The sequence below is a fragment of the Gobius niger genome (genome assembly GCF_951799975.1).
Source record: "Gobius niger genome assembly, chromosome: 22".
In the NCBI taxonomy this organism is placed as follows: Eukaryota; Metazoa; Chordata; class Actinopteri; order Gobiiformes; family Gobiidae; genus Gobius; species Gobius niger.
The window spans coordinates 10163360-10182924 of NC_136873.1; the positions used below are offsets into that span (position 1 = coordinate 10163360).

The 19565-nt window shown below is 33.7% G+C and overlaps 1 protein-coding gene across 1 annotated transcript; it reads right to left on the bottom strand.

Annotated features, from left to right (window-relative positions):
- Positions 1–3377: 3377 nt before the first annotated feature.
- On the bottom strand, positions 3378–18385 carry LOC306981422 (podocalyxin-like). Its single transcript, XM_079581038.1, has 6 exons — positions 18117–18385; positions 14974–14997; positions 11546–11678; positions 9540–9583; positions 5694–5813; positions 3378–3596 (listed from the first exon to the last, which is right to left on the bottom strand). Exons 3-6 carry the CDS (start codon positions 11634–11636, stop codon positions 3384–3386), a joined length of 468 nt encoding a protein of 155 aa, XP_079437164.1. The 5' UTR covers positions 11637–11678; positions 14974–14997; positions 18117–18385; the 3' UTR covers positions 3378–3383.
- Positions 18386–19565: the final 1180 nt, after the last annotated feature.

Here is a 19565-nt window from a genome sequence, read left to right on the forward strand (position 1 = left end):
GTGAGTTTAAAGCGTTTGACGTGGAGTGAAGTTGTCGACAGGACCGTGCTCTTCTGTCGGAGTCTGTGTCTAAAGTCTAAACCCGCCCGAAAGCAACAGGAAGCTGTATTTACAAGCGCCGAAAAGTCACCTTTAGAGGGTAGGCTCTGCCCCCTGGTGGACGGCTCAGAGTAGAGGTCGATGCCGATTTCCTTGGCCGATATTTTTCAAAATGTCTGCTCTATAATCCTCTATATTTCATTACTGTAGGTGATTCAGTCGTGGTTTCTGTCCCAGCTTTAGTTAGCTGCCGTTAGCATTAGCATTAATACAATAGCAGAGGTTGAAACTAGAGATGCACCGATCCAGCTTTTTTGATGCCGATACCGGGATTTGAGTATCTGCCGATATCCGATATTTACCGATACCAAGAGACTTTCTTAAGCTCTTAACTCCCGCCTGAACCGAGAGGATCTTTTTCCTCACGTCAGCAGATTTTTTTCCATCACTTTTAGGTGGGGTGTTCAACTCATTTTTGTCACTTTTTTGTCACATTTTTGTCATTTAAAAAAAAAAAAAAAAGGTCAATTTTTTGTATTTTTTTGTCAAATTTTAATCACATTTTTGTCACATTTTTGTCAATTTTTTACATTTTTCGTCACATTTTTTGTCAATTTTTCGTCCATTTTTTGTCAATTTCTTGTGACATTTTTTTGTCATTTTTTGTCACATTTTTGTCAATTTTTTTTTTTTTTGTAAAATTTGTGTATTTTTTTTTGTCAAATTTTAATCACATTTTTATCACATTTTTGTATTTTTCGTCATATTCACCATATATTTTTTGTCACATTTTTGTCATTTTTTTGTCACATTTTTGTCATTTTTTCGTCAATTTTTTATCACATTTTCGTCAAATTTGGATCACATTTTTGTCACATTTTTGTATGTTTTTGTCATTTTTTTGGTCATTTTTTCCTCAATTTTTTGTCAATTTCTTGTGACATTTTTGTGACATTTCTGCCACTTTTTCATCCATTTTTCGTTACTTTATTGTCACATTTCCATCATTGTTTTCGTCTCAGTTCTGTCTCTATTTTCACACCTTTTTCCCCAGAAGCTTTTGGATTGGGGTAAAGCCAAACTGGAGAAAAAGTGCTCGGTTCAGGTGGGAGTTAAGGGGTTAAAAACGTCTTTCTCTGAGTCAAAAATGTTATCGACTCTTTTTTCTCCATTTTAAGATCAATAAAGTCATATTTTATTGTTATGATATTGCGGATCAATTATCAACAATATCTATGGATAAACTGAATATCTTTGTGTAAATGGCAGATTTAGTTGATTTAGTTGATTTAGGCATGTCTATCATAGTTTCTGACCCAGCCTTGACTAGTTTTCGTTAGCATTAGCGTTAGCGCCCGCTTTAGCATACTGACGCTAACCGCGGACTTTTGCGCGGCGATCGAAAACACATTAGCGTAGCTTAAAACTAACGTAGCGGTTGGATTCCCCTCGTTCTCCCCTTTAAAATGATATAAGGCATGCCCATATTCACTTAGATTTAGGAGGTAAAAGTGGTGTTTTTAAGGCGAAACTGGCATCGGTTGAGCGTCGGATATTTGTAGCCGATCCCCAATGTCGTATTTTTTCCTGCATCTCTCGTTTAAAACAACTCCGCGAGTGAATTCTCCAGGTTCTTCAAAATGAGCAGGTCTTTACCGAGGTTTAGTGAAGCCCATTTACGTCACGATGTTCCTCAGTTCCCCCAAATATCGGCCCGATATATCGGCCGACCTCCAGTCAAGAGCGCCGGGTTTTGTGCCTAAAGTCTCTCTCTTTGAGGCGGAAGAAAATCAAACGATAAAACTTACTAATGTTAAAGCAACACCGTGTAACATTTGACCAAAAACATTCCCTTCATTTGGGTTTTGTTTGGGTCGTTTCACCAAATCAGTGCCTTTTGCCGACAGGCCCGAGTGAAGCCTCATTTGAAAGCTAAGAACTACAAAACTGACCTAAAGGGGTCTTTTTCCTCACATTATTTACGTATCTTTGTTTTTGTCTCTATTGACTCTTTTTGTTCAAGAAGATTTTAGATTTGGGTAAAGCCAAACTGGGTCGGAGGGGTAAAGGTGAGATAAAAGGTTGGATGGTAATGCTAACATTAATATGGTAATGCTAACAGCAGGATGGTAATGCTAACAGCAAGATGGCAATGCTAACATCAGGATGGTAATGCTAACATCAATATGGTAATGCTAGCATCAATATGGTAATGCTAGCAGTAGGATGGTAATGCTAACAGCAGGATGGCAATGCTAACGGCAGTATGCTAATGGGAGTATGCTAACGGCAGTATGCTAATGGAAGTATGCTAATGGCAGTATGCTAACGGCAGTATGCTAATGGTAGTATGCTAACGGCAGTATGCTAACGGCAGTATGCTAACGGCAGTAAGCTAACGGCAGTATGCTAACGGCAGTATGCTAACGGGAGTATGCTAATGGAAGTATGCTAATGGCAGTATGCTAACGGCATTATGCTAATAGAAGTATGCTAATGGAGGTATGCTAATGGAAGTATGCTAATTGAGTATGCTAACAGCAGTATGCTAACGACAGTATGCTAACGGAAGTATGCTAATGCTAACATCAGGATGGTAATGCTAGCATCAGGATGGTAATGCTAACGGAAGTATGCTAATGCTAGCATCAGGATGGTAATGCTAGCATCAGGATGGTAATGCTAACGGCAGTATGCTAACAGCAGTATGCTAACGGGGTATGCTAACAGAAGTATGCTAATGCTAACATCAGGATGGTAATGCTAACGGCAGTATGCTAACGGCAGTATGCTAACGGAAGTATGCTAACAGAAGTATGCTAATGCTAACATCAGGATGGTAATGCTAACGGCAGTATGCTAACGGCAGTATGCTAATGGAAGTATGCTAATGCTAACATCAGGATGGTAATGCTAACATCAGGATGGTAATGCTAACGGCAGTATGCTAACGGCAGTATGCTAACGGAGGTATGCTAATGCTAACTATTCATATTCAAGCTTTTGAAATTTAGAAGGAAAACAAGTGAATCACAAGTTGAAAAAAAGAAAAACTAAGAAAGGGAAAAACATTTGAAAACATTTGGGTAAAATTGGGGGAAAACAGGTAGAAAAATGAGTTTGAAATGGGGGAAAACAAACAGAAAAATTAGTTTGAAATGGGGGAAAACAAACAGCTCGACTCAAGTGCAGGAAGTATTTTTTTTACACGTGATTCTTTTGCCTGAAAACGAGAAACAGAAACAAAACAGACTCTTCATGATTGGGCGAAACGGCCCTTTGATCTGAGCGCCTGTGGGCGTGTCCTGAGGGGGCGGAGTCGGCGTGTGGCGCTCGCCGTGACCTCACAGGTGCGTGTCCTCCTCGTCGGGCCCGTCCTCCTTCAGCAGGTTGTCCAAGGGGACGATCCAGCTGTCGTTGAAGTCTCCGCCTCCGTTTCTCAGGCTCGGGGGCGGCGGCTTCTTCTCCTGCATGTCGACGCCCACCTCCATCACCTCCAGCGTGGGGTTGTCGTGGTAACCGTCCTCCACCGTCTGCAGCTCCTCCGTCAGGTGCAGCTGGAGGAGGAGGAGAGGGTTAAGAAGGAGAAAGGAGAAACCGTAACCAAGCGTTTTTTCTCCAGTTCGACTGATTTGAAAGCTAAGACCTACAAAACTCATCTTTTTCTGCATTTTTAATCCCTTTTTTGTCATGTTTTCGTTAGACCGATTTATCGGGCCGATATTTGGGGATTTTGCAGTATCGGCCGATCTAAGGCTGATATGAGCCATTATCTCTGGGACCGAAAGTGTTTTTTTTACATTGCCAAAACCAAACGCATTTTCTCCTTTTTTGCCATTGTCGTCACTTTTTATTTCCCTTATGTGTTTTTGTCACTTTTTTATGGCACTTTTGTTACTTTTTTGAAACATTTTTGTCACTTTTTTGCTGGATTTTTATCATTTTTTTACTGGATTTTTGTCATTTTTTTTACTGGATTTTTGTCAATTTTTTTGCTGAATTTTTGTCACTTTTTGCTGGATTTTTGTCTTTTTTTTTTTGCTGGATTTTTGCCATTTTTTCGCTGGATTTTTGTCTTTTTTTTTTTGCTGGATTTTTGTCTTTTTTTGCTGGATTTTTGTCATTTTTTTCATGGATTTTGTCAATTTTTTTGCTGGATTTTTGTCACTTTTTTGCTGGATTTTTGTCACTTTTTTGCTGGATTTTTGTCTTTTTTTTGCTGGATTTTTGTCATTTTTTTGCTGGATTTTTGTCATTTTTTTGCTGGATTTTTGTCATTTTTTTGCTGGATTTTTGTCATTTTTTTGCTGGATTTTTGTCATTTTTTTGCTGGATTTTTGTCTCTTTTTTCTTGGATTTTTGTCATTTTTTTGCTGGATTTTATTTATTTATTTTGCTGGATTTTTGCCTTTTTTTTTCAGGGATTTTTGTCTTTTTTTTCAGAATTTTTGTCACTTTTTTCCTAGATTTTTGTCTCGGGGGAACTGACAAACATCACGATGGAAAAGGTTAGCAACAAATGTGCTAACCTTGTCATGAGCTTGTCGCAGAACTAAATCACTGAGTTAGCTTAAAACTCTGCAATTGTATTTTGCATCGCCGCGCAACACTATGCTAATGCTAACGGCAGGATGCTCATGCTAACGGCAACTAATCAAGAGTCATCGGCCTTAGAAAAACCCATATCAGTCGTCCTCTAGCTTTCTTTGCTGTTTTTGTTGATTTTTGTCACTTTTCGGTTGCAGTTTTGTTTACAGCCAATTTGTTTAGACCCAGTTCTGACCTTTGTTTAGACCCAGTTCTGACCTTTGTTTAGACCCAGTTCTGACCTTTGTTTAGACCCAGTTCTGACCTTTGTTAAGACCCAGTTCTGACCTTTGTTTAGACCCAGTTCTGACCTTTGTTAAGACCCAGTTCTGACCTTTGTTTAGACCCAGTTCTGGCCTTTGTTTAGACCCAGTTCTGTCCTTATTTTAGACCCAGTTCTGACCTTTGTTTAGACCCAGTTCTGACCTTTGTTTAGACCCAGTTCTGACCTTTGTTTAGACCCAGTTCTGACCTTTGTTTAGACCCAGTTCTGACCTTTGTTTAGACCCAGTTCTGACCTTTGTTAAGACCCAGTTCTGACCTTTGTTTAGACCCAGTTCTGGCCTTTGTTTAGACCCAGTTCTGTCCTTATTTTAGACCCAGTTCTGACCTTTGTTTAGACCCAGTTCTGACCTTTGTTTAGACCCAGTTCTGACCTTTGTTTAGACCCAGTTCTGACCTTTGTTTAGACCCAGTTCTGGCCTTTGTTTAGACCCAGTTCTGTCCTTATTTTAGACCCAGTTCTGACCTTTGTTTAGACCCAGTTCTGACCTTTGTTTAGACCCAGTTCTGACCTTTGTTTAGACCCAGTTCAGACCTTTGTTTAGACCCAGTTCAGACCTTTGTTTAGACCCAGTTCTGACCTTTGTTTAGACCCAGTTCTGACCTTTGTTTAGACCCAGTTCAGACCTTTGTTTAGACCCAGTTCAGACCTTTGTTTAGACCCAGTTCAGACCTTTGTTTAGACCCAGTTCAGACCTTTGTTTAGACCCAGTTCTGACCCAGTTCTGACCCAGTTCTGGCCCAGTTCTGGCCCAGTTCTGACCCCGTTCTGACCCGGTTCTCACCTGGTTCCCGCTGTAGGGCTTGCGGTGCTGGGACGCGCACACGGCCAGGATGATGATCATGATCAGCAGAGCTCCGCACGACGCCAGGATGGTGATCAGGGTCCGGTTGTCCGTCGGCTTCTGCAAAAACACAAGAAGGAAACCGTTCTGTCCGAGTTCCTTCAGATGAGACTGTTTGGATGAACGTTCTCAGATGTTCTCAACGTTCTCTGTTTGCTGGATTTTTGTCACTTTTTTGTTGGATTTTTGTCACTTTTTTGTTGGATTTTTGTCATTTTTTTGCTGGATTTTTGTCATTTTTTTGCTGGATTTTTGTCATTTTTTTGTTGGATTTTTGTCACTTTTTTGTTGGATTTTTGTCATTTTTTTGCTGGATTTTTGTCATTTTTTTGTTGGATTTTTGCCATTTTTTTGTTGGATTTTTGCCATTTTTTTGTTGGATTTTTGCCATTTTTTTGCTGGATTTTTGTCATTTTTTTGCTGGATTTTTGCCATTTTTTTGTTGGATTTTTGTCACTTTTTTGTTGGATTTTTGTCATTTTTTTGCTGGATTTTTGTCATTTTTTTGTTGGATTTTTGCCATTTTTTTGTTGGATTTTTGCCATTTTTTTGTTGGATTTTTGCCATTTTTTTGCTGGATTTTTGTCATTTTTTTGCTGGATTTTTGCCATTTTTTTGTTGGATTTTTGTCACTTTTTTGTTGGATTTTTGTCACTTTTTTGTTGGATTTTTGTCATTTTTTGCTGGATTTTTGTCATTTTTTAGCTGGATTTTTGTCATTTTTTAGCTGGATTTTTGTCATTTTTTAGCTGGATTTTTGTCATTTTTTTGTTGAATTTTTGTCATTTTTTTGCTGGATTTTTGTCATTTTTTTGCTGGATTTTTGTCACTTTTTTGCTGGATTTTTGTCATTTTTTAGCTGGATTTTTGTCATTTTTTTGTTGGATTTTTGTCATTTTTTTGCTGGATTTTTGTCACTTTTTTGCTGGATTTTTGTCACTTTTTTGCTGGATTTTTGTCACTTTTTTGCTGGATTTTTGTCACTTTTTTGCTGGATTTTTGTCACTTTTTTGCTGGATTTTTGTCACTTTTTTGCTGGATTTTTGTCACTTTTTTGATGGATTTTTGTCACTTTTTTGCTGGATTTTTGTCACTTTTTTGCTGGATTTTTGTCACTTTTTTGATGGATTTTTGTCACTTTTTTGCTGGATTTTTGTCATTTTTTAGCTGGATTTTTGTCATTTTTTAGCTGGATTTTTGTCATTTTTTTGTTGGATTTTTGTCATTTTCTTGCTGGATTTTTGTCATTTTTTTGCTGGATTTTTGTCACTTTTTTGCTGGATTTTTGTCATTTTTTTAGCTGGATTTTTGTCACTTTTTTTGTTGGATTTTTGTCACTTTTTTGTTGGATTTTTGTCACTTTTTTGCTGGATTTTTGTCACTTTTTTGTTGGATTTTTGTCACTTTTTTGCTGTATTTTTGTCACTTTTTTGTTGGATTTTTGTCACTTTTTTGCTGGATTTTTGTCACTTTTTTGTTGGATTTTTGTCATTTTTTGCTGGATTTTTGTCATTTTTTTGCTGGATTTTTGTCATTTTTTAGCTGGATTTTTGTCATTTTTTAGCTGGATTTTTGTCATTTTTTTGTTGAATTTTTGTCATTTTTTTGCTGGATTTTTGTCATTTTTTTGCTGGATTTTTGTCATTTTTTTGTTGGATTTTTGTCATTTTTTTGCTGGATTTTTGTCACTTTTTTGCTGGATTTTTGTCACTTTTTTGCTGGATTTTTGTCACTTTTTTGCTGGATTTTTGTCACTTTTTTGCTGGATTTTTGTCACTTTTTTGCTGGATTTTTGTCACTTTTTTGCTGGATTTTTGTCACTTTTTTGCTGGATTTTTGTCACTTTTTTGCTGGATTTTTGTCACTTTTTTGCTGGATTTTTGTCACTTTTTTGCTGGATTTTTGTCACTTTTTTGCTGGATTTTTTTCACTTTTTTGCTGGATTTTTGTCATTTTTTAGCTGGATTTTTGTCATTTTTTAGCTGGATTTTTGTCATTTTTTTGTTGGATTTTTGTCATTTTTTTGCTGGATTTTTGTCATTTTTTGCTGGATTTTTGTCACTTTTTTGCTGGATTTTTGTCACTTTTTTGCTGGATTTTTGTCTTTTTTTAGCTGGATTTTTGTCACTTTTTTTGTTGGATTTTTGTCATTTTTTTGTTGAATTTTTGTCATTTTTTTGCTGGATTTTTGTCATTTTTTTGCTGGATTTTTGTCACTTTTTTGCTGGATTTTTGTCATTTTTTAGCTGGATTTTTGTCATTTTTTTGTTGGATTTTTGTCATTTTTTTGCTGGATTTTTGTCACTTTTTTGCTGGATTTTTGTCACTTTTTTGCTGGATTTTTGTCACTTTTTTGCTGGATTTTTGTCACTTTTTTGCTGGATTTTTGTCACTTTTTTGCTGGATTTTTGTCACTTTTTTGCTGGATTTTTGTCATTTTTTTGTTGGATTTTTGTCATTTTTTAGCTGGATTTTTGTCATTTTTTAGCTGGATTTTTGTCATTTTTTTGTTGGATTTTTGTCATTTTCTTGCTGGATTTTTGTCATTTTTTTGCTGGATTTTTGTCACTTTTTTGCTGGATTTTTGTCATTTTTTTGCTGGATTTTTGTCTTTTTTTTGCTGGATTTTTGTCACTTTTTTTGTTGGATTTTTGTCACTTTTTTGTTGGATTTTTGTCACTTTTTTGCTGGATTTTTGTCACTTTTTTGTTGGATTTTTGTCACTTTTTTGCTGTATTTTTGTCACTTTTTTGTTGGATTTTTGTCACTTTTTTGCTGGATTTTTGTCACTTTTTTGTTGGATTTTTGTCATTTTTTGCTGGATTTTTGTCATTTTTTAGCTGGATTTTTGTCATTTTTTAGCTGGATTTTTGTCATTTTTTAGCTGGATTTTTGTCATTTTTTTGTTGAATTTTTGTCATTTTTTTGCTGGATTTTTGTCATTTTTTTGCTGGATTTTTGTCATTTTTTTGTTGGATTTTTGTCATTTTTTTGCTGGATTTTTGTCACTTTTTTGCTGGATTTTTGTCACTTTTTTGCTGGATTTTTGTCACTTTTTTGCTGGATTTTTGTCACTTTTTTGCTGGATTTTTGTCACTTTTTTGCTGGATTTTTGTCACTTTTTTGCTGGATTTTTGTCACTTTTTTGATGGATTTTTGTCACTTTTTTGCTGGATTTTTGTCACTTTTTTGCTGGATTTTTGTCACTTTTTTGATGGATTTTTGTCACTTTTTTGCTGGATTTTTTTCACTTTTTTGCTGGATTTTTGTCATTTTTTAGCTGGATTTTTGTCATTTTTTAGCTGGATTTTTGTCATTTTTTTGTTGGATTTTTGTCATTTTTTTGCTGGATTTTTGTCATTTTTTGCTGGATTTTTGTCACTTTTTTGCTGGATTTTTGTCACTTTTTTGCTGGATTTTTGTCTTTTTTTAGCTGGATTTTTGTCACTTTTTTTGTTGGATTTTTGTCACTTTTTTGTTGGATTTTTGTCACTTTTTTGCTGGATTTTTGTCACTTTTTTGTTGGATTTTTGTCACTTTTTTGCTGGATTTTTGTTATTTTTTAGCTGGATTTTTGTTATTTTTTAGCTGGATTTTTGTTATTTTTTAGCTGGATTTTTGTCACTTTTTTTGCTGGATTTTTGTCATTTTTTGCTGGATTTTTGTCTTTGTTGTCATTTGTCTGTGTTTAGATCAACGTTCTCAGACTGTGTTCAGATGAAGGTTCTCAGACTGTGTTCAGATGAAGCTTCTCCGACTGTGTTCAGGTCCCGGGTCAGGTCTTACCTTGGTGATGTCCTCAAAGTGCTGCGTGACGATCGTCATCTTCACTGTGACAAAGGAAAACACGGGACTTCAGGACATTTCTGACATAAATTCATAAATTACGAGATGTTTCTTTGTTTGAGACATATTGGTTCAAAACGAGGCCTGGAAACCGTTATACTTTCTTAACCTCCCGCTTTTAACCTCTTAACTCCCGCCTGAACCGAGAGCATTTTCTCCAGTTCAGCTTTACCCCAATCCTGTCGGCCAGTGTAACGCCTCATTTGAAAGCTAAGATCTACAAAACTCATCTAAATGGATCTTTTTCCTCATCAGATTTTTTTTTCCATCATTTTTTGGGGGGGTTTTCAACTAATTTTTGTAACTTTTTTTGTCAAATAGTAACTTTTTTGTCACTTTTTGTCACATGTTCATCATTTTTGTGTCAATTTTTTTAAATTTTTTCGTCTTTTTTTTGGTCATTTTCTGTCATGTTTTTGTCAATATTTTTGCCATTTTTTCATAATTTTTCTGTCAAATTTTTGTCCGTTTTTTGTAAATTTTTTGTCTACGTTTTTTTGAAGCTTTTGGATTGGGGTAAAGCCAAACTGGAGAAAATGTGCTCGGTTCAGGCGGGAGTTAAGGGGTTAAAATGAGTTCTAGCTAAAGGCCATAGATACAGACGGCATCGCATCATAGAAGGGAGCGTGGCTTTGCCAAGGGGGAAATAGAATCTTTAGGGAAACACCATTTTTCACTCTTTTTAGTTGGAATATGAACTTATTTATCACATAAATAAAGTCAAGTGTAACTCAGGTCCATATGGATATTTATTCACAGCAGATTGTTCAGTAGAAGTGAAAAAACTGCAGTTGTAGCTAGCGCTAGCTAACTGTTTGCATTAGCCTGATGCTAACATGTAGCATCAAGTTAGCATTCTCTGTTATTCATGTATTTATGGGCTGTTGAACCACTTTGCTCCTCCCCATGTCTTTGTATCTTTATTTTGTAGAAACTATATTCATAATTCAACATTTGGTACAGTAGTTTTTGAATAATTAGAGAAAGTTTAGATTTTTCTCTAAATTGTTTTCCCCGTTAACCCCTTAACTCCCACCTGAACCGAGCACGTTTTCTCCAGTTTGGCTTTACCCCAATCCAAAAGCTTCTGGAAAAAAGGTGAGAAAATAGCAACAGAACTGAGACGAAAACAATGATGGAAATGGGACCGAAAAATGACAAAAATGTGACAAAAAATCGACAAAAAATTGACTAAAAAATGACAAAAAAATGATAAAAAATTGACTAAAAAAATGACAAAAATGTGACAAAAAATGATAAAAAATTGACCAAAAAATGACAAAAAATGTGACAAAAAAATGATAAAAAATTGACAAAAATGTGACAAAAAATTGATAAAAAATTGACAAAAAATGACAAAAAAATGACAAAAATGTGACAAAAAATTGATAAAAAATTGACCAAAAAATGACAAAAAATTGATAAAAAATGGACAAAAAAATGATCAAAAATGACTAAAAAATGACAAAAATGTGACAAAAAATTGATAAAAAATTGACAAAAAATGACAAAAAAATGACAAAAATGTGACAAAAAATTGATAAAAAATTGATAAAAAATTGACCAAAAAATGACAAAAATGTGACAAAAATGTGACAAAAAAATGACAAAAAATTGATAAAAAATTTGACAAAAATGTGACAAAAAATTGATACAAAAAATTGACAAAAAAGTTACAAAAATGAGTTGAATACCCAACAAAAAAATAATGGAAGACGTGAGGACAAAGATCCTCTGGGTTCAAGCGGGAGTTAAGAGGTTAACTGTTAAACATGACCATATATGGGCGAGTCCAGAGAGGCCCCGGTCGAGGATAAAGAGGTTAAACTGCCTCTAAATGAAACACTGTAGGTTTTAATGTGACCATGAGGTGCTTCGTTTTGCAGTTTGTGATTCGGAGACGCTTTAATGAAGCCGAATGAGGAGCGAGAGTGAAGAGCCGTCACCTTTCCCGCTGATCTCCACGGACTCGAAGAGCACCCGGTCGTGGTGGTGCCTGAAGGACACGGTGCAGTTCCCGTCCTCCAGGTTCCCCATGAGGCGCTGGCACAGGCTCACCAGCTCCTTCTCCTCCTCAGACTGAGACACAAGCACTTCGTTAGGACCAGGTGAGGTCATTAGGACCACATGAGGTCATCAGGACCACGTGTCAGAGGTTTCTGCTCAGCTTGGACCTTCATTTTCTGCCCTGCTTAAAGCGTCTGGTGCAGATTACAACATTTTGCAAACTGTTTTTTCCAACTGTTTCAAAATGTTTTCAAAAAATGTTCTAAACCTTTTCAAATATTGGAAAAGTTTTGATCATTTGGGGAAAAAAACTTATATATTTTGGCAAACTGTTCCAAGATTTCCAAGTAAAAAGTTTTCCATATTAAAACCTTTCCAAACTGTTTCAAATTATGGGAAAGTTTTGATAATTTGGGAAAATGTAAAAAATTTTAAAAATGTTTTCCAGACTAGTCCATAATTTGTAAAACTTTTTTTTTTTTACACTTTTTTATACATGTGGATAATAAACGTGTTAGTATTTGTGAATGAATAAGCGTGAGAAACACCGGGGAGCGACACCATGGAGGAGCACATTTTCCAAACTGTCTCATAATTTTTAATTACTTTAATCAAATATTTTAATTTTTTTCATTTTTTTTTTCCAAAATTCAAAGAAAAAAAAAATTAAATTAAAATATTCCAAACGTTTCAAAATTGTGGCAAAGTTTTGTAAATTTTGAAACAGCTTCGATAATTTTGGAAAAAAATCCCAAAAAAATTTTAAACTTCCAAAAAATGTGTAAACTGAATTACAGTGTCATCTACACGTGGACACCAAACATGTCAGTATTTGAGTATTAATGAGTGCGAGAACCAGGGAGCGACACCATGGGATACGTTTTCCATATTGTCTCAATTTTTAAGTTTTTGAATTTTTTTTTTTTTTTTTTCTAAAAATGTCCAAAATTCTTATCCCATATTTTCTAAACTTTTCCACAGCTTTTCGTGCCACAGGTTTTTTTTTTCTACTTTTTCAATTATTTCAATTTCCAAAATTCTTCAAAAATAAAAATAAAAAAAATTGTGTTTTTGTCACATTTTCCAAACTTTCCCAGATTTCGGCAAAGAAAAACAGTTTGGAAAATGTTTCATATTTTTAAAAAAGTTTTTATAAAAAGTGTCTAAATTGTTCTAAAATTTTCCAACATTAAAAAATAAACAACTTTTCCCAAATTTTTCAAACTGTCTCATTTTTTTATTACTTTAATCAAATATTTCAATTTTTTTCAATTTTTTTTCAAAAATTCTTTAAAAAAATTAAACTAATAATATTCCAAACGTGTCAAAATTGGGGCAAAGTTTTGTAAATTTTGAAACAGCTTCGATAATTTTGGAAAAAAAAAATCATATTTTTTTAAAACTTCCATAAAATGTCTAAACTGAATTACAGCGTCATCTACACGTGGATACCAAACATGTCAGTATTTGGGTATTAATAAGTGTGGGAACCAGGGAGCGACACCATGGGTTTTCCAAATTGTCTCAATTTTTAAGTTTTTGAATTTTTTTATTTTTTTTCTAAAAATGTCCAAAATTCTCATCCCATATTTTCTAAACTTTTCCAGATTCAAAGCTTTTCGTGCCACAGGTTTTTTTTCTACTTTTTTCAATTATTTCAATTTCCAAAATTCTTAAAATATAAAAAATGAAAAAAAAATCTTGTTTTTGTCACATTTTCTAAACTTTCCCTGATTTCGGCAAAGAAAAACAGTTTGGAAAATGTTTTATATTTTTTTTAAGTTTTTATAAAAAATGTCTAAATTGTTCTAAAACTTTCCAACATTAAAAAATAAAAAAACTTTTCCCAAATTTTCCATGTAACAGTCGGGTTTTTTTTTTTTTTTTGTACTTTTTCAAATATTTCAACTTCCAAAATTCTTAAAATAAATAAAATAAATGAAAAAATCTTGTTTTGGTCACATTTTCTAAACTAAGAAAAACAGTTTGTTTCATTTAAAAAAAAAAATGTTTTTCTAAAAAATGTCTAAACTGTTCTAAACATTTCCAACATCAAAAAACACAAATTCCAAACTTTTCCCAAAGTTTCCAAACTGGATTACAGCGTCATCTCTGTCACAGCTTCTCTTGCTACACGTTTTGTTTTGTTTTTTTCAAGTTTTTCAAATATTTCAATTTCCAAAATTCTAAAAAAAAATAATAATAAATAAAAAACAGTTTGGAAATGTTTTCATATTTTTTTTTTAAGTTTTTTTTTTTTTTTTTATTCTAAACCGTTCTAAAATTTTCCAACATTAGAAAATAAAAATATCCGAACTTTTTCCACATTTTCCAAACTGGATTACAGCTTCATCTCGGTCACAGCTTTTAGTGCTACACGTTTTTTTTTTTTTACTTTTTCAAATATTTCAATTATTTTCTAAAAATTCCAAAAAAGAGAAAATTCTTGTTTTTGTCACATTTTCTAAACTTTTCCAGATTTCGGTTTAAAAAAAGTTTAAAAAATTTGGGCATTTTTGCAATATATTTTTTTTAAATGTCTAAACTGTTTTCCAGCGTCATCTCGGTCACAGCTTCTCTTGCTACACATTTTTTTTTCTCACTCTTTCAAAAATTTCAAATTCCAAATAAAAAAAAAAAAAAACAGTTTGGAAAATTGATTGAAAATTGATCATATATAAGTTTAAAAAAAAAAAAAATCTAAACTGTTTTTTTCAACATTTTTTTGAAAAATTTCCAACATCAAAAAATAAAAATATCCGAACTTTTCCCAAATTTTCCAAACTGGATTACAGCATCATCTCGGTCAAAGCTTTTTGTGATACATGTTTTTTTGTACTTTTTCAAATATTTTAATTTCCAAAATTCTTAGAAAACTATTTGGAAGATTTTTCATATTTTTTTTAAGTTTTTCTTAATTTTTTTTTAAACTGTTCTAAAATACAAAATGAAAATCCCAAACTTTTCCCAATTGTTCCAGACATGACTACATCTACACATGTATACCGAACATGTCAGTATGTGTGAATGATGCAGCGTGGGAAACACCAGGGGGAGCCACACACACATGTCGGACTCACTTCCTGATAAAACCACGATGCGTTCAAACGCCAGAACAAACATCGTGAAGCCAGAGTTTGTTAAACGTTAAAGCTCAGACATTACGGAGGAAACATCTCCGCGTTTCCACCGTGATCTCAGTCGTCCTCGTCTCTTTCTGTCTCGTAAACGGCGGAAACACCGGGGAGCGTTTTTTAAGGCGGCGCTCTCAGGAAGGAAGCCGACAATAGCGGCGGCTCGGACAGGAAGTGGCGAGTCGGAGAAAGAGGAAACGCCAGAACAGATTTAGAATGAGAGAAAGTCCCACCTGGTGTCCTTTGTTCAGGCAGTACTGCAAAAAAACAGAGAAACACGGATCAGACCCGGCTTTTGCTGGGAAACGTTATCTTCCTTTTGAAGAATAACATAAATACAGGAAATTCAACTGTTTTATTTTGTGTAATACATTCGAGACCGAGGAATTTCTCCAGTTTTACCCCCCCCCCAAAAAACAAAAAAAAAACAACAAAAGTGTGACAAAAATGTGATAAAAATTTCACAAAAAATGTTTAAAAAATTCACGAAAAAAAAATTACAAAAAATATGATAAAAAAGTGACGAAAGAATGACAAAAATGTGACAAAATGTTTTTTAAAAAATGACAAAAATGTGACAATAAATTTATGAAAAAATGACAAAAGTAACAAAAAATGATTGAAAAAATAATAAAAAAACAAAACAAAAATGTGATAAAAATTTGATACATTTTTTTTTATAAAAAAATCATGAAAAAATGAAAAAATGGACAAAAAAAAGAAAAAAAAAAGACAAAATGTGACAAAAAAAAAAAAAAATTGACAAGAAATTAAAAAATGTGATAAAAAAGTGACGATAAAAGTGACGAAAGAATGACAAAAATGTGACAAAAAAAAATGAAAAAATGACAAAAATGTGACAACAAAATGACAAAAAATCTATAAAAAATTTACGAAAAAATGAAAAAAGTGACAAAAAATGACAAAAAAAAATACCAAAAAGTTGCAAAATGAGTTGAATACCCAACAAAAAAAATTTTGGAAAAAAAATCTGATGACGGAGTATTCGAGTATAAAATGATCATTCAATGGACATTTAGATTAGATAAAAATGTGTGATTAATCATCAGGGGCGGACTGGCCAAATGTCCATTCTGGAAGAGCACAGAGGGGCCACCGGTCCCGCCTCAACCGAGCTTTACCCAAATCTAAAAGCTAAAAAGAAAAGCATCAAAATAGCGAGAAAAAGGGGATGAAAAGTCGACAAAAATGTGAGAAAAACACAACAAAAAATGATCGAAAAAATAATAAAAAAACAAACAAAAATGTGATAAAAATTTGACAAAAAAATGTATGAAAAATTCACGAAAAAATGAAAAAAAAAAACTGACAAAAATGTGAGAAAATGTGACAAAAAAGACATAAAAATTACAAAAAATGTGATAAAAAAGTGACGAAAGAATGACAAAAAAGTAACAAAAAATGATTGAAAAAATAATAAAAAAAACAAAACAAAAATGTGATAAAAATTTGACAATTTTTTAATGAAAAAATCACGAAAAAATGAAAAAACGGACAAAAAAAAGACAAAAAATTACAAAAAAAATTACAAAAAATGTGATAAAAAAGTGACGATAAAAGTGACGAAAGAATGACAAAAATGTGACAAAAAAAATTATGAAAAAATGACAAAAATGTGACAACAAAATGACAAAAAAATTACAAAAAATGTGATAAAAAAGTGACGATAAAAGAATGACAAAAAATGACAAAAATGTGACAAAAAATGTTCGAAAAAATAAAAAAACAAAAAACAAAAATGTGATAAAAATTTAACAATTTTTTTTATAAAAAATTCACGAAAAAGTGAAAAAAGTGACAAAAAAAAGTGATTAAAATGTGACAAAAAAATTATGAAAAAATGACAAAAATGTGACAAAAAAATGACAAAAAATCTATAAAAAATTGACGAAAAAATGAAAAAAGTGACAAAAAATGACAAAAAAAAAATACCAAAAAGTTACAAAATGAGTTGAATACCCAACAAAAAAAATGTTGGAAAAAAAATCTGATGACGGAGTATTCGAGTATAAAATGATCATTCAAGGGACATTTAGATTAGATAAAAATGTGTGATTAATCATCAGGGGCGGACTGGCCATATGTGCATTCTGGAAGAGCACAGAAGGGCCACCGGTCCCGACTCAACCGAGCTTTACCCAAATCTAAAAGCTACAAAGAAAAGCAGCAAAATAGCGACAACAAAAGAGGATGAAAACAAAACAAAAATGTGCCGGAAAAAGCATTAAAAAAGTGACGAAAAATGTGATGAAAAGTCAACAAAAACACGACAACAAAGCAACGAAAAGGCCACAAAAACGTGACAGAAGCAGAACAAAAACTCAACAAAAATGTGACAAAAACTCTAAAAGAAAATTGACAAAAATTCAACAAAAATTCAACGAAAAGTGACAAAAATGTGAGAAAAACACGGACAAAAAATGTTCAAAAAAATAATAAAAAAACAAACAAAAATGTGACAAAAATGTGAGAAAATGTGACAAAAAAGACAAAAAAATTACAAAAAATGTGATAAAAAAGTGACGAAATGTTTTTTAAAAAACGACAAAAATGTGACAAAAAATTTATGAAAAAATGACAAAAGTAACAAAAAATGATTGAAAAAATTATAAAAAAACAAAACAAAAATGTGATAAAAATTTGACAATTTTTTTAATAAAAAAATCATGAAAAAATGAAAAAACGGACAAAAAAAAAGACAAAATGTGACAAAAAAAGACAAAAAATTGACAAAAAATTACAAAAAATTTGATAAAAAAGTGACGATAAAAGTGACGAAAGAATGACAAAAATGTGACCAAAAAAATTATGAAGAGTATGAAAAGTCAACAAAAATGTGAGAAAAACACAACAAAAAATGATTGAAAAAATAATAAAACAAAAATGTGATAAAAATGTAACAAGAAAAGACAAAAAATTGACAAAAAATTACAAAAAAAATGTGATAATAAAGTGACGAAAGAATGACAAAAATGTGACCAAAAAATTTATGGAAAAATGAAAAAAGTAACAAAAAATGTCAAAACAAAAATGTGATAAAAATGTGACAAAAAAATGTATAAAAAATTCACGAAAAAATGAAAAAAGTGACAAAAATGAGTTGAATACCCAACAAAAAAATGATGAAAAAAAATGTGATGATGTGAGGAAAAAGATCCTCTCGGTTCAGGCGGGAGTTAAGAGGTTAACACATAATTTTAGTTTCATCTTTAATTTACTTATATTAAGTAAACTTGATTGAAATACATTTTGAATGTATTTCAGTTTACTTAATTTTCACCTGAGAAATATTGATTACTGTGTCTTGTGTTAGAACTAAAGAGTAATCTACTCCTAAACTACAGCAGTGACGTACAGAAAAGACCCGGGCCGCTGCAGTGGTGGCGTCGTGGGGCGTGGCCTCGGGGGGCGTGGCCTCAGGGGGCGTGGCCTCGGGGGGCGTGGCCGCAGCAGGTGTGACCGCAGCAGGTGTGGCCGGTGTGGGAGACTCGGCGGTCCGGACCCTGGACTCCGTGGTGGCGGCTTTAGGGGGCAGGGGTGGCGAGCCCTTCGTAGTGTGGGGGACAGCAGGGGGCGCTGTGGAGCCGCCCGGTCGTAGCTTCGCGTCTGGACTGATCCCACTGGAGGAGGTCACTGCAGCGGTCGCACCAGCGGCTGAAACGGGGAGGACAAATGTGAGGAGGCGGGAAGATGTTTTAGTTAGGGGGACAAAATTTACCCCCAAAATACTTTTTCTATTGATTAACCTCTTAACTCCCGCCTGAACCGAGAGCATTTTCTCCAGTTCAGCTTTACCCAAATCCTGTAGGCCAGTGTAACGCCTCATTTGAAAGACCTACAAAACTAAACTGATCTTTTTCCTCACGTCAGATTTTTTTTTCATCACTTTTTTTGTCGGGCAGTCGACTCATTTTTGTCACATTTTCGTGACTTTTTTGTCACTTTTTCGTCAAATTATTCAAATTTTTTTGTCAAATTCTTATCACTTTTTTGTCCATTTGTTCTCAATTTTTCGTCAGATTTTTCTCACTTTTTGTCATTTTTTTGTCATTTTTTGGTCAATTTTTTTGTCAATTTTTGTCACTTTTTCGTCAAATTATTCGTTTTTTTGTCAAATTCTTATCACTTTTTTGTCCATTTTTTGTCAATTTTTTTGTCCATTTTTTGTCACTTTTTCGTCACATTCTAATTTTTTCGTCAAATTATTAAATTTTTTCGTCAAATTTTTCTCACTTTTTGTAAATTTTTTGTCACTTTTTTGTCAAATTATTCGCATTTTTTGTTAAATTCGTATCACTTTTTCCTCCATTTTTTGTCAATTTTTTTGTCAATTTTTGTCACTTTTTCCTACATTTTTTCCTACATTTTTTGTCAATGTTTTCTCACTTTTTTGTCACATTATCATCATTGTTTTCGTCTCAGTTTTGTTGCTATTTTCTCACCTTTTTTCCAGAAGCTTTTGGATTGGGGTAAAGCTGGCGAAAATGTGCTCGGTTCACGTGGGAGTTGAGGGGTTGATATTGCCTGCAGTTCACAAACCATCCACCAGGGGCTGCTAGTTGTTATTGTTGCTTTTCCGACTCATTTTGTCACTATTTTCTTTCCAGAAGCTTTTAGATTTGGGTAAAGCTGAATTGGAGAAACTGCCGGGTTCAGGCGAGGGTTTGGAGGTCGACTGAAACTGACCTTTCGTGGCGTCTCGTTTGGTGGTGGCGTCCGTCGGCGCCGCCCCCTTGGTGGTGGTGGCGGCGGCGGTGGCAGCTGCGCCGGTCGGTCCCGTGTCCCTCGGCACCAGTGGGACGCT

Excerpts from the sequence above, each read along its gene's own strand:
- LOC306981422 (XM_079581038.1), bottom strand. The coding sequence starts at position 11,636 with ATGGGGAACCTGGAGGACGGGAACTGCACCGTGTCCTTCAGGCACCAC. Across the intron at positions 9,584-11,545 it reads CGTGGAGATCAGCGGGAAAG|TGAAGATGACGATCGTCACG; the intron begins GTGACGGCTCTT and ends CCTTTGTCACAG. Across the intron at positions 5,814-9,539 it reads ACTTTGAGGACATCACCAAG|AAGCCGACGGACAACCGGAC; the intron begins GTAAGACCTGAC and ends GTGTTTTTGCAG.